This window comes from Schistocerca piceifrons, chromosome 2 (genome assembly GCF_021461385.2).
Source record: "Schistocerca piceifrons isolate TAMUIC-IGC-003096 chromosome 2, iqSchPice1.1, whole genome shotgun sequence".
Taxonomy (NCBI): domain Eukaryota; kingdom Metazoa; phylum Arthropoda; class Insecta; order Orthoptera; family Acrididae; genus Schistocerca; species Schistocerca piceifrons.
Genome location: NC_060139.1, coordinates 343,206,762 through 343,221,532, shown reverse-complemented (window position 1 = coordinate 343,221,532; position 14,771 = coordinate 343,206,762). Strand labels below are relative to the sequence as shown.

Sequence of the window (14,771 nt, the reverse complement as noted above, 5' to 3'; positions counted from 1 at the left end):
TCATTGACTTTTGTTTTGTTCAGTTATTTCTACACCTTCAACATTAATGTGCTATTGGAGTTTATCCCTATGCATTCCCCCTTTCTTAGTTTTGCGTTAACAAAATATTGTAGCATTTTTCATTATTATTATTAAAACATAATGTTCCATTTCCATCTAAAGTTAAAAACAGTTTCGACGGAGAATACCAATTATCCATGTACAAAGTGTCTTATTTAGTACTGGCTTTGATAATTCCATCACAACGGTTTCAGATGCATTGTAATAAAGATCTGTTTTATCATTTCCTGAATATATTTTAAAATTACAATAATAGCTCGATATTTACTCGCACAGTTTACAGAATTTTATCCCAAATCTCACTCACTTTGATGGATTAAATTGTTTGAAGCATGTCTCTCTTAAATTTCATTAACAATTGGATTACGATGTTCTCTTCCATTACATATACTTTTTAATTTTTTGTGAAAATAGTTTATCACAGGTGTGACTTTACATGTCGTAAAATGAAAAAAAAAAAAATAAATAAATCATTGTGATTAGCAAAACTTGTTTCACTGGCGTAGTTTTCCCGAATATTTGTGTTTTTATAACAGTTCTTTTTAGACCAGTACACCTAAACTTTTTTTTTACCCTTGATTTGTTGTTATGCCTAAGGCAAGGTATATTTTAATTTCATTACAAATGACAGGAATCCATGTCTCATCAATTTTCTGTCTTATATTTCAGTGATCATTGTTTTTTGTGTACACTGATTCAGGTCTATGACAATATTATCCTACAAGACCTGGTCAAAATTTATATAAAAAAAGTCTGATGCTAGTGTTATTCCACCTAACTGCTCCAAAATTTATGTTCATATGCAAGGAGTCTGCATATATTCCCAGATTTTTGGCTTTTATTTTCTTCTTTCTAAATCCATTGCTCCAATAATTGATACTGTTGTCGTCATGGGTGTCATCTACAGTGATTAATCTCCTTGATTATTTTTGTACAGTAAATGCAATATCACTGTCATTATCAACAGGATCTACCAGATCAGTGTCCTCATTAACAAAATACTTATCAGTACTATCATCACTATTAATGTTCTTTTTACTGATGTGACAGGTGTATGGGTTGTTTAACTCTTTTAGCTAATTATAAGCACTGCATATGAGCAAATGAGAACATGTATTTGAAATAGGAGACCATTGAGTAATGTTGACCCACGAGTCCAATGTATGTACTTGCAACAGCAATTTGTCCCAAATAAAGTACCATGAGGCAGGCACGTGCTTGTTTCTAATGACCCAACTTCCTTACAACAGGTCCTCAGCTCGTGGTCTCATGACTAACGTTGCTGCCTCTGGATCATGGGATCCCAGGTTTGATTCCTGGCCGAATTGGGGATTTTCTCTGCCTAGGGACTGGGTGTTTGTGTTGTCCTTATCATTTTGTCATCATCATCATTCATGAAAGTGGCTTGATTGGACTGTGTAATGATTGGGACTTTGTACATGCGCAGATGACCGTGCACTTGAGTGCCCCACAAACCAAACATCATTATCCTTCTCAAGAGCCTCACTTGTGGTTGTTGTAGGCCAAAGGGTTAATAGCAGTGTGAATAAAGGAATGAAATATGAAGATGTCAGATCACCTTTTGGGGCAACAGTGGTAGATAACATTGAGGACTAGTTAAGGAAGTCAATGACCAGGGTTGTCACAAGTTCTGGAAATCGTGGGGGGTAATTAAAAAAAATCACACTAGTAAAATCTTGTTTTTTGTCTCAGTAGCATGAAATTGTTTGTTTACTGAGATGTCATGCTTCATCGCTGGCTGGGCGCAGCTGAGTATATGCTCTGCTTCCCCACTCTCTCATTCTTACTTCTTCTCACCGTCCCGCCCCTCCCATGAGCTTGCAGTCAGTGCTGTCACCACCACTTGCTGCGAGCCTAGCACCTGCCAGTGAGAGACGGGGGGGGGGGGAGGGCCGGGGGCCGGCGACGTACGTGAGGAGTGGTTTGTTTGGATCTGATTCTCAAAGCTTGTTGACGCAGTGCCGGAGAAAACAGTCGTGTATGCATGTGTGTGCACACTCGTTTTCTGACAAAGGCTATGGCCAAAAACTTAGTTGTGAGAGTGTGATTGTCTTTCCTATGTGCCTGTCTATAGCTCATCTATCATCTTTACAGTGAGTTGCTTCCTATCCTCATTAGTATTGATTCTTGGAGTATTTGCAGAAGTTATCTGTTGCATGGGTGATCACCGTGGTATCATTTCATCGACATGGTGTCTGTGACACATGAATAGCAGGTCACACGAGTGGACTACCATGATGGGCCAAAACTGCAGGCCATTTCTGTGGGTATCTCTAACTGATCTAATTTGCAGGCCCTGCCTGTCAGATATAGTTTCATCGATCTGCCCGTAGGCTGGATCTGTCTGTGTATGGCGTAAAGCGGTGGTTTTTCATGGTTTATCCGTGAACCCAGGAGTGTGGTGCTCCTTGGCAGGCCACAGGTGATGGATTTCAGGAATTGCGACTTTCTCACGCATGTACATTGTACAGTGCAGCGTTTTATAGACATTTTATTTATTCTAGTCCATTTTGGCACTTTGAAAGTATTGTATATATTTAGAAAGTATGGACAATAAGAAGAAGAAAGTTGTTGCAATCACTGGCAGTTTGTACGCTATGTACTCTTGTCTTTCTTGAAAGAAAAATCGCACAATAACTGTAGAATAACAGACATAAACAGTGGGTACTAACCAACGATAACAAACATATTGGCGGTCGCCTATAGTGTTGGTTCACACAACTCTTCACAACCTTGTTCATTTCTTTCAGGAGGTCTACTTTTTTTCTGAGATTATTTCAGAAAACAGTGAAGGTATTTTAAATCTGTCTTCTGACTCCCAACAAAATGCGTATTTTTGTCACAAATGTGTTTCACTTTAATGAAACATATATAGCATTTGGCTTTCTTTCTCCATCTAAAAACAGTTCATTACAAAAGATGGTGAGTACTAACATCAAGATTTTTGCTCACATGTTTAGAAATACAGAAGTCCTTACCCTTTTTTTTTTTTTTTTTTTTTTCAGCTTATGTGTTTACTTGCCCTTGAGATTTCAAAATTTGTCGGGGAAAAATGCTAAAACTCGTCTGGAAATCAGGGAAATATCAGGAATTTCACTTAGGGAAACTTGTGGAACGCTGGTGACAGAATAACAATACTGGAACATTCAAATATGGAAGGGTCCATACCATCATTAAAGTCATTTAACACATTCACAAGAAATATCTTGTGGGAAATGCATTGATGTCATTATCACTAAAGGAAGCTTGTCAAAATTTTTCTTCGTAAAAAGTTATCTGCATTTTCTAATACATGTTGACTGACTTGCCCTAAAAGCATAATGATAAGTGCTTTCATCACTGTACACACAAACGCGATTGCCAGAGTAATATAAATACTTATTTGTTAGAACACAAGATTTTTGTGAGGTGGTAATACTAATTACGCTGTCATTTTATTTGTGTTTGTAATCAGGGAAATTAGAGTACAGGTGACCAGTTATTATTATTATCTATTCTGGTCTCCCCTCAGATGCCGCCAGAGAAGTAAGAAGGGAAACTTCCAGAATCCTGAACATGTCCAAAATGCTGGAGAGCTACATTTCCACTGCAGTTTTTAGGACAATACATGCTCTGCACGGAGAGAAAGGCATAGTTGTATTAGCAGCAGGTAAAGATGATGCTGCATTGTTAGGCTAAATCATTGTTGATGGAAAATGGAAACCATACACCAACTGTAGAAGACTCCTTAGTAAATCAGTCTTAAAAAAGACCTCCATAATACTGTTCCCTGGCCAACGATTCCCATCACAATAATATGATTTAGAACACCTCCTTTGAGTACCACTGTTTCTGATAAAGGTACCTGTTGTGACAGTGCTCACAAGGATAAGACTTACCTTCGAGTAAATGTCAACATCAAAATGAACGTCAACAAAACTTACCTCATCACACTAGAAAAAATCATGCTAGAGAACTCTGTGGTTGGGCTTATGATACATTTTGACAAAAACATAATTAGGTGTTTGCAACTACCTGCATGAAGCCTAAATCCTCGTATAGATTTGTTTATACACTGTCTTGAATAGGTCTTATCACACATTGGGAATATAATTGAATTCGTGTGACACCATTAGAGTGACACAGGAACATCAAGCTAAGTATAAAGAGGTGAAAGAAAATGGATGTCAGATGTTCCTAATCATTGTGAAGGAGAAGACTAACAATGCCATTCTGTTTTGCAGAAAGAAAAATCTGACAGTCCTCTACTGAAACTGTAGGTGCAGCCACCATTTTGTACTTTCTCAATACTGTGACAAACTGTAGGTGCAGCCACCATTTTGTACTTTCTCAATACTGTGACCAACATTAGTGGACAGAGAATAGGCAATTTGCAACAAGAATGGCGTGCTTTAGTAACTATTGCTCATGAGAGAGATACTCAGGACAACTTAGTGATGCAAATGAAACTTTAACTATTGGCCACTTACAAGGAAAAAATTAAGAAGAGAGCAAGTGCTTTGCATTACCATTTTACGCAGTGCTTAGACTGGCAAGATTGTTAGGAGTGTTGAAGAAATATGGCAGACAGCATTAGAGTTAATAGGAAAAACTGAACACAATTGCACATTGTCAGTCCAGTACATCTGTTAATGCCTCATGTGTATGTAATCTGTCTTAGACTACTATCACATTTTTCAAAATAAGGATGTCTCATGCAGCACTGTATAAGGGCATGCAAAAATCAATCTCTTCTGTCACATAGACATTCTCTGATAAAACTCCAAATTGTTAGCTGAACAGCAGTAAACACCACCCTTTTCAATAACCACTGCCCTTTTGTGCATATTATTTTCTTTCCTTAGGAAATTGCAGTCTGTCTTCATGATTTATGTTTTATTGGCGGGTTTCCATTATCAAATTCATTTTATCTTATTTTCTATTTTAGGCCTCATATTTTATTTCGTATGGTGCCTGACTTCTAATCCTTGGGTACCATTAAGGCTCGTGATGCTTAATTGAATGGCCGTTAAGAGATGCAACATAGCATCTGTTGCATGTTGATACCATTCTCAGCTTACTATTCTTGGCTTACCAAGCACCATCAGTGGTCACATCCTGTAGTCCTTGAAAGTACCCAAAGAAGTTTGTACAAATGTGGGACAAGTGAAATATAAGTTGGTGTATTATACAACAACTCATTTCTTTGACATCTATATATAATAAATTTTATCTTTGCCCAGAGTTCACATACAGACACACATCCAAATCCCATTTTTTTGTCCTAGCCTGATGGCTGCCAAGTTACTAAGAAAAGCATGATCTGTAAAGAACATGAATCCAAAAGCAGATTTTCATCTGTAGGCAGTGATGTCAGCAACTGCAACTAACTCCAGCTCCAGCTGCACTCCGCTGTCGCCCCGTCTGAATGTGGACAGCTAGGGGTTTGAAAAGAGAATGGGGTTGTTCATTGTCAGCTTTCTTATTTCTTCCTTGTGTGCGCGTGCGCATATCCGTGTGCGCACATGCGCTTGCGTGGCTAGAGGTCTGAAAAGAGAATGGAGTTTTTCACTGTCAGCTTTCTTCTTTCTTCCTTGTGTGGGCATTTTTATTACCATAGAACAAAGGCGAATGCTCCTACTGTTTAATATTGCATTATTAGTAATAAATAAACTAATTGTATATTGGGTAATAGTGTTAACTAAATATATGTCACAATTAAATAATATTACAATGAAACAATAAACCATTTAAATATGCAATAACCATAAGATCAGTTGTAGAGTAATGTGAATTGTTCCCTCATTTTCAAAAATTCATATCTTCGTTCAGTCAGATATCAATGTTGAAATTTTTACAATACGTTGCTATCATATAGGTGTATAAAGTGTGCTTCAAAAATTCATAAAAATGAAGAAATATTTGTAAGTGTTCTTGATCTATATGAGGCTAGTAGTGTATGATATCTAACTGTAGGAAAAAAATAGACTCTCATAAATCACTCCTCGTTTGTTATTTTTGGGACTAAAAAGTAGATTTTCGAAAGTTTGGATACCAAACTTTGGAGCTCATTTTGAGTGGTTATTTTTTAATTTAGGTTATGTTGTAGAGGACACTTTTCTAAAAACAATCATGTCAATTGCAATGTTGTAACTTAACCCAGTGCAGAGATATTCATATTTTTACTAACGTCTGTAAACTGAAACATCGTCCCACGCTTACAAATGAAAATGGCCACCTTTCAGTAAAGGTGAAAGGTAAATTTTTTAAAAAACTGTTTTGAATTTCTCAATTACAGGGTAATCACATATAAAAAAATTAAAATATTTAAAAATGGTCAAGCAACCAACTTAATTTTTATTGGACCACTTCATTTGGATTGACCCCTCTAAAAATTTGACCAATACACTATATAACATATGTAGTAGACTTCATCTTATTTGAATTATCTATAGAGAAGTTAGATGTGTAACTATTTTGATTCAAAATACAGATGTTGGAGAGTAATAAGGCAAGTACAGTAAATCATTTATTTAATGAATGCCTGGGACACTAGTGATATTTTTATCCTTAAGAGGGTGTTTTCCTTAAGTAGGAGTTTACCTCAGTTACACCAAATATGGTGACCAGAAACTAATTTCAATCTTGTTACATGATATAAATAAATTATCATGTGCTGGAAACTTTGTGTATCTGGCATGAAGTAACAGTTTTAAGTTATAAGTAAAATCACTAATTCACTTTGTGATTTAAAAAATGCACCCAACATCAAGAAGACAGCATTTTTATTGTTTTTTTGAATTTTTCAGTCGCTATAATATTAATAATCGTTGTTGTTGTTATTGTGTATGGCTCAATAGCTGTGTTCTGCTTTCAAAAAGGCAGACTGAAAATTTCTGTTGTCCACCCAGGATTAGATCCCACGACCTTGCGTGAGGTGTAGACGGCCGACACAGGCAGTAAGTGATGCCGTATCGAAGCTTAGGTGTGCCAGAATCTGGTAGAGATTGGGGGGGCTTGCATGCTGGGTGTAGGATTGTTAGAGACAGGTAGTTAAAGTGCAGTTACGCACGTCGTGGCTCGGAATGGATGAATAGCCAGCTGGTGCCGCAGAGTGGTAGACAGCATTAAGCACTGCAGCCACAGCAGAGATGGAGTTCAGGATTTCTAACAGTTTATCGGCAAAGACTGTTGCATCTCGTAACAATAAATGGGTGTGTGAGGTCAGGACAGCCTGAATGGGGGTGGGAAGGTGGGCAAGCCAGCAGTTTAGAAGCAGACCTTCAGGGAGGGTGTGCAGTTTCGCAAGTGCTCGCATGTGATCCAGCAGGCACATGTTGCCACGCTGTTGGGATGATGATAAATTATATGGCGTTGCAGTTCCGAGGCCACAAAGCTGGAAAAGATGCATTCTTTTAGTTGACTGTAGCTCCTGGAGGGGGGTGGGTGTGTAAGAACATCCCAGACTTGGGCAGCAGTGGTCAGGTTGAGGTGACTGACAACCATCCCGAATTTCATTCCGTCACTTGTGATAGAGCAGCCTGCAAAACCTGCCTCAATGGAAGCAAACCACATTGTGGGTTGGAGTGAGTGAGGGCAAATAAGCGGCAGTGCAACTGGGGCAAGGGTATCGTGAATCAGCTTCGCTGGGTGTGCTGCCCCATTGGTCAGCTGAGTCAAGCGGTTCTGTAGTGCTGAATTTTGCAAGCGGAGTTCAGATACTTCTGAAGTGCTCATAGGTGCTGGTGCAGGAGGGGTAACGGGGGTCTGCTGGTTAGACAGCCCGTCGGGTGTGACTACCGTAGAGGTGGTCACATGTGGCAGAGACATAGCACCATGCAGGTAGTGTTTCGTAGTATGCAAGAGGGTGCTGGCAGGCAGTGTTGCAGAGAAGAAGGCAGGTGGGGCATGCACGGTGTGGGTGACGCAGTACAATCTCTGCCGTGTTTTGATGCAGGAAGGAGTCTTCAGTCAGCTGCATGGTTACACTGTGGCTTGTCTGGTCGCATGTCTATCAGCTGTGGGAGAGGCGTAGTGGTGTGTGCAATGGGATAGCTTACATGTGGAGGTGGCTGGGGGGGGGGGGGGGGGCAGTGGCACACAACAAAGGGATGGCGTGCGGGGGTGGGGGTGCAGGCTGGGGGCGGTGATGTGTACAGAGGGGTGGCATGCGTAGAAGGGTGTGGGAGGGTGGAGAGGACAAGGGATGGGTAGGGGTGCAAGCAGGATGCATCCGACGGATCTAACAAGAGCTGATTTCGCGACCACACGTGTTACATTAATAAAGGGAAACCAGCTTGTTTCAGTAATGAGATACGGGCACTATTTTTCACTTCTTGTTTATTAGTGGAATCACCTTGACAACAAGCAGCAAAGATACTAGTATGATAAGTTCCAAACTATTTTCAGTCCCAATACTCTTTAATAACTCGCATACAGCCAATAAAGTCATAATTCAACATAAAAGTTTCCATATTGTCAATAAATCTCTTCACGATCATAAGTATATGATCGTAGCATTGTATTTAACACGTACAATCACTATTCACTTGAATATCAATGTTCATACACCCAGTCACCTCTAATTGACTCCGTCTCTGTATTTATCCCAAAATAATCTATTCTCCACCACTCCAATGTCTAATCCGGTTCTAAGAATGCAATTTAATTAGGCTTCTAATCCCAAAATTCCAACTACCACGGAAGAACTGCGAACACACTCACCACCACTGAAAACAAAAACTCAAGAGACCTAACAATGCTGTGCGTTGGTTTTGTATATTACATTCAAAACAAACTGCAGCTCTGTTATGTCTTCCTCGGATTCCCTTTGTACTACTTTGCGTTACTCTATTTCGAAATACTACTACTGTGTTTTGGCTCTTAGGTCATTTCGTATTACAGAATTTAATCTAATACTTGTTGCGAATAAACACTCTCTAAAGAGCTGTTACAAGTAACATTCGAAATGAGCTAATACCTCTTAATTGAGAGGATGGTCTGGACCGGGCAGACCATGGGTGGCTTGTAACCTTCGTTTGATGCCATCCGGCAGCATGGAAATACTGCTTCACTGGTGCACTTGGCGGCAAAGGAGTGACAAAACTGCCAGGGATAGAATAGTAATAAAACAGCCTGGTAGTCCTAGAGCGCATTGCACTTCACTGCACTATTTGCACTACACTGCACGTAATATTCAAATTGCTGATATTGGGAGGATGAACTGGACATCTGTCAGCAGGCTTTGTACCTCTTTAGACAGTAGAATCACCTCGAAGATGCAGCTGTGAAAGGCTGTGTGGAAAAACACGATAGCATTCCTTTCGTTTTGGACCACAACAAGACGACGATGATGAGCGTGGGATAAGAATTGTGTGTTACGCGCACACCCCGGTGAATTGCGGTGGGCAACGACGAGGGCCTCGTGGCATTCCGTGGGCAGGCTGCCAAGAGCAGGGTTGGGGATGTTGCCTCGTCAGATTGCACAAGGGGCTGGTCGAGCGACGGTTCGGCATGCCTAGTGGTCAGAAAGCATGGCTGTGTAACTTCTCCCTCCAGTGGAAGTGACCAGCAAGGGTGGGGGTGTCTGGTCTAAGAGGCGAGGGAAGGAGTCTCCACAATATGTTTGACACACTGTGACAGTGCGCTAATATCACATTACTGCCCTGGTCAAGGTTGTAGTAAAGGTTGTTTACCCTTGTGGGGTAACTGTGATGAATGCTTTTGCAACATAGCACAGTGTTTTTATATTTTTGTTATGAAGGGCTATGTAATAAATAATAACAGCTAAAATGTAAAGTTGCTTCATTCAGATAGTACCAATGCTGCCAAGCAACTCGTTCTCATTCAGAGATTATCATTTGTTGTGTCACGTACTGTCACCAAACGAGACATTGCAATAGAGGTTTGTAATTTAATTTAGGATATTTGCCAACTCTGGTGATGAGAGGTTGTACACTAGACCATCTTTTCCCTTTTTGCCAGGCTAATTTTGTTGATGATGCTGTGTTCCCCATGGTTTGGTTTTGTTAGTTCATCTTCCTTCTAAGAATGTGAGGAAACTTCACAGCACAATAATTTTTGTGGCAGTAGATTTTTTTAACGGTTTTTCTCATTATCTGCAGGTTCTTAAGACAACTCATCGTCACAAAGAGAGACCACTCCTTATTAATTGTTTGTACTTTGCAAGGGTGCAGTTAATTCACAAGTTACCACAATGCTGGTCTTCATCTCCAGAGTCTGCAAACCCCTGACTAATTGATAATTCGTATTATGTCTGTAGAAGAGCTAAACTTCTATCAAAACCAGGCCTCATATAACTCTGATTTATAGGAAAGTTTTTATTTTGTCTTTATAATGTAATCAGTGGTTAAACATCTAGGTGCAACTCGTTTTGAACAAAGCCTAAACTTCCAAAGAAAAAAAAGAGTAACAGTTCATCAGCATATGCATTACCATTGGGTAAAGGTATACCGACAACTAAAGATTTGCCAGTGGTTTGCCACCTCTGGATTACTTTGCTTGTGATGATATCAAATACAGCTTTAATGCTCTTGGGATGGCATGGAGCCCATCCTGAATACCTCAGATAAATAGTACAACAGATGAAACAAGACTTGCTCCTTACCTAATCCTCTGATATAATAATTAAACTTTTAAGTTATGAGTGATTTTCTGGATAAATGAATGAACTGATCTTCTGCTTTGAAGGTTGTTTATAATCAAAATTAATATGAGATTTCACCCTCAAACAATAAAATGATTTATGTCCAAAAATTTTGGCTACAAAAATCTGGAAAATCTCGTACACTTACAAATTCTATGAAAAAGAATGTTATATCAAGATAGATATTACTGTCATTCTTTGATATATTAAAGGTTTACTGTGTATCCTCTAATTATATTTTTATTTCTTTCTTTTCTGAGGAATTATCAAAAATTTCAAGTGCAGTATTGTAAATTAATAAATTCATTTTATGTAAAACCACTGGATTTTATTTTATTTCATTTCCATTAAATCTTTTTGTTTGTTAAGTTTACTGAATGCACAAGACATAAATTGCTATTCTCTGTCTGTACAATACCTCAAATATTGAATATATGCTTCATAAACCAGATGTTGAGGGTACAAAACCTTTTCAGTACATTAATTGTACCCTCAAATACAAAGCTCTTGATTATAATTATTGTAATAAAATGCAACAAAGATCTTGACAATGAAGATCCCATCTTCTTGCAGTACCTGGCTATTGGCTAAAACAATAGTGGTGACAGCTCTGCAAAACTGGCCAGAGTAAGATGCTGCATTGTCATGGTCTCGGTAAACTGTGCATGAAAAAGAAAGGGTGTGAATATATTGAAACAAAGCTAATATATAATACAGGAAAATATGAATTAGTGACCTTAAACATAACTGAGGATGTCTGCTTCTGTATTTAAGATGTTGATCCAAACATTATTATTGTTATTATTATTATTATTATTATTATTATTATTGAAATGCTGTTACCCAAATGAAAATTTCACTGTGCAATAGAGTGTGAACAGTGCTATGGAAAAAAGAGAAAGGTACTGGCAGATTGCAACCGAAAGGTGCAGTGTGCTTCGATAGCTCAATTGGTGAAGTCAGAGAGTCTGCTTTGAGTGTCAGTACAACAAGCAGTTTATCCTAAGAAAGCTACTAAGCAATTAATATCGAATTTTCCATTGATGAACATCATACTTTACAATTCATTATTTTTGTAGATGATGTAAAGAAAACTTGGTTCCTCTCCCTTCAGAAAACAACCCCCACAACCTAGACATACACTTGCTTTGTGTTCTTAACGGAAGTTATTGACAGTTAGGTGGAAACCAGTGTAAGATTAACAAAGTGTACAATTGTGATGACTATCAAAAAGAATATATAAACTGAGTTAGTGATGTATCCGTAATGGGTTGACTGACTTACGTTAGTGTGAAGTGGCATCATATTTTTATTGTTAGTTTTCATGTTATGAGCGTGCACTAGGGAAACATACTGCCAGAGGATAACAGAAGATTTCATGCTGATTGTTACACTAATCATAAATTTAGTTATGTCCTTAATTACCCTTAATTACATATTCATTCAGAAGTATGATATCCATTTGTTTTTTGTTTAGTCCCATTCTGGTTGTTGTTGTTGTTGGTGGTGGTTTTTAGCAGTGTATTTGTTCTCTTCCTTTCTTTCTACATAATTTTTGAAGGGTAAAGTGTTGAAATTACTTGACTTGTCAAATGGCAGCAGAGGGAAAGGCAAAATAACTTTTGGAACCAGGGACATATCAACCTGGTAGAAGAGAGGCTACGAAATACTCATAGTTATACAGCAAAAGTCACCTACAAGCTCAAATCAGAATAGAGGTACTGGACAAAAATGAGAGAGTGAGTTTGTGAACAGCAGGTGGCAAGAGATATGGAAAATGACCTAGTGAAACTTGACAGTAAAAGTGATTTGCAGAGTTTCAAAACTTACCATCTAACCATATGGCCATATGGTATACTATTGACAATGAATTGAAACCACACAAGGGGCTTGTTGTTGCATTGCGAGTAGATTTTCTGTATCCATATTATGAAACAAAATACATTTTCGTTTTTGACCAAAAAATATATTTTTCCATCACCCGTACTTGTTTGATCAGTGATTACATTAGAATAATACAATTAGGGTGATCTGTAAAACATAAGTGTTAACAATCCAATCCCTTTCCACTTTTGAATAGTGTCTAATGCATTATCTTACTTACTAGCCTGCATCAGCAAGAGGAACGGGCATTAAAGTAATACATCGATGGGCTCAGATACCAAAGAGAAGACCATTGGTTGTTCAGAAGTACATTTCACAGCCATATTTGATAAATGGTAGTAAGTTTGATTTACGCTTGTATGTTCTTGTTACAAGTATAAATCCTCTGCGGATTTATATTTATGATGATGGCCTGGTAAGATTTGCATCAGGTATGTATTAATTGCATATATTTTCAAGAATTTATAATTTTTATATCCCTAATTGTGTTAAGTATTGGATTTTTTTCTCTTCCTGTAGTTAAATACTCTGGTGACATGGCATGTCTAAGTGACAGATACATGCATCTCACAAACTACAGTATCAATAAAATGAGCAGCCAGTACACACAGAATGAAGATGCATCAGCATGTCAGGGACACAAATGGTAATGTGTTAAATGACACTTAAACTCCACAACTTCAGAATTTTGCTGTTTCACAATCGCGTTGTTTTATTTGGAAATGTTTTATGTCTCTTCCAACTATTCTTGCTGTGATTTCAGATTGTCAGCGTGTGTAGAGGACACATAAGAAATTATTTCCACCCTTATGAGCTGTGTATTTTGTTTACAGATCTGTCAGTTCTAGCTAAGTTTGTAGGAGGTGTGCGAAGTATTTCGACATTGTTTCAAGAATTGTGTGTCAGTCATAAATATGTTTGTGTAATGTACATAAAATAGTGGCTGTAAAGTGAGCGTAGAAGCCAGTCCATACATTATTTTCATTCTTGAGCAGTTTTAATTATTGCTGAAAAAGGCACAAATGCCAAAAATTGCAGATTTTGTCACAAGTAGTAGGTTTTTATTCTTTACAGCAGTTGCGTATCAGTACTGTTTATCATTGTACAGTATTATCAGGTTTTGCCCCATTTTATTGTCAGCATGCAACTTTTTGCACTTTATTTTTCTTTAACCACCTAATTTTTTGATTGTGTAATCTAAAGTCTCATAATTAACATAAAGTACAGTTATGGGAAAATACTCTGGTAAAGGTTACAAAGTATCGATTGAAATGTCTCCTTTAATCCTAGGTTATTGCATCCACCCATTTCTTTCTTTCATCACTGACAGACATGACACAGTGGTCAAGACTTTGGCCTCTCATTCAGAACAAGTATAGATTGAATCCTTGTCTATACTTGTCCTCCTATAAACTTCATTTGGTCTCCCCCTATCATTTCTAGAAATTATAGGTATGGTTTGTTCAAAAAGTGTGAACAGTTGAAGGGGTCGGTTGAGGATAGTGCTAACTCAAAAAAGCATATTTTGAATTACTGCATATTGTATATTCAGTTTAATTCAGAGAGGTAAATACCCAGCAATGTTTTATAGCAGTACCTCTGGAGATTTTTCTTGTCAGCATGTAGACCGTTCGAAAACACATCAGGTAATGTGATCATCCCAACACTTATTGAATTCAGTGTTAGCTCTTACTTACACCAACTCCTTCAGTTTTGTACCCCATCTTTTTTAATCTGAGCCAGCATTCCTTATCTAATATCATTGGTACCAAAGATACATTAAACATTGACTACAACTAAATTCGTCGTCGTTAGCCTGTCAGAGTAAATGCTCCTAATGCTCCTTTGAAGTGACAGAATATGGTTTGTGAGACTGCTTACAGCATCACTCCTTTCTCGAAGATGGTATGGCACATCTCTCACAATGGAAGCAAAATTGCAATTGCTCATCAATTTGCCTTATTTTTCAGTCAATTTTAGTACAGACTAAATGTAACAAGGTGCCCTTGTGTGATGAGCTTCAAGCATTTTCATGTAATTTAGGTTCAAAATTTTACAAAACTGTTGAATACCACATGAGAGTACCAGCTGTCAGCCAGAGCGGTGTTAGCTTAACTGGAAAAGGTGCCAGATAAAAGTCTGACTATACTACAGCCATATT

The 14,771-nt window shown here is 38.1% G+C and overlaps 1 protein-coding gene across 5 annotated transcripts in view; it reads left to right on the top strand.

Moving 5' to 3' along the window:
- The window catches only part of LOC124777532 (tubulin monoglutamylase TTLL4-like), a 228,551-nt gene that overhangs the window by 86,925 nt on the left and 126,855 nt on the right, over nt 1-14,771 (top strand). For all 5 annotated transcript variants that reach the window (XR_007015746.1, XM_047252981.1, XM_047252983.1 and 2 more), the window contains exons 10-11: nt 12,834-13,041; nt 13,130-13,256. Coding sequence is in view for 4 of the 5 variants with exons in the window: in XM_047252981.1 (XP_047108937.1) it covers nt 12,834-13,041; nt 13,130-13,256 (335 nt within the window). In the remaining variant the exon portion in view is untranslated. The remainder of the gene's footprint in view (nt 1-12,833; nt 13,042-13,129; nt 13,257-14,771) is intronic.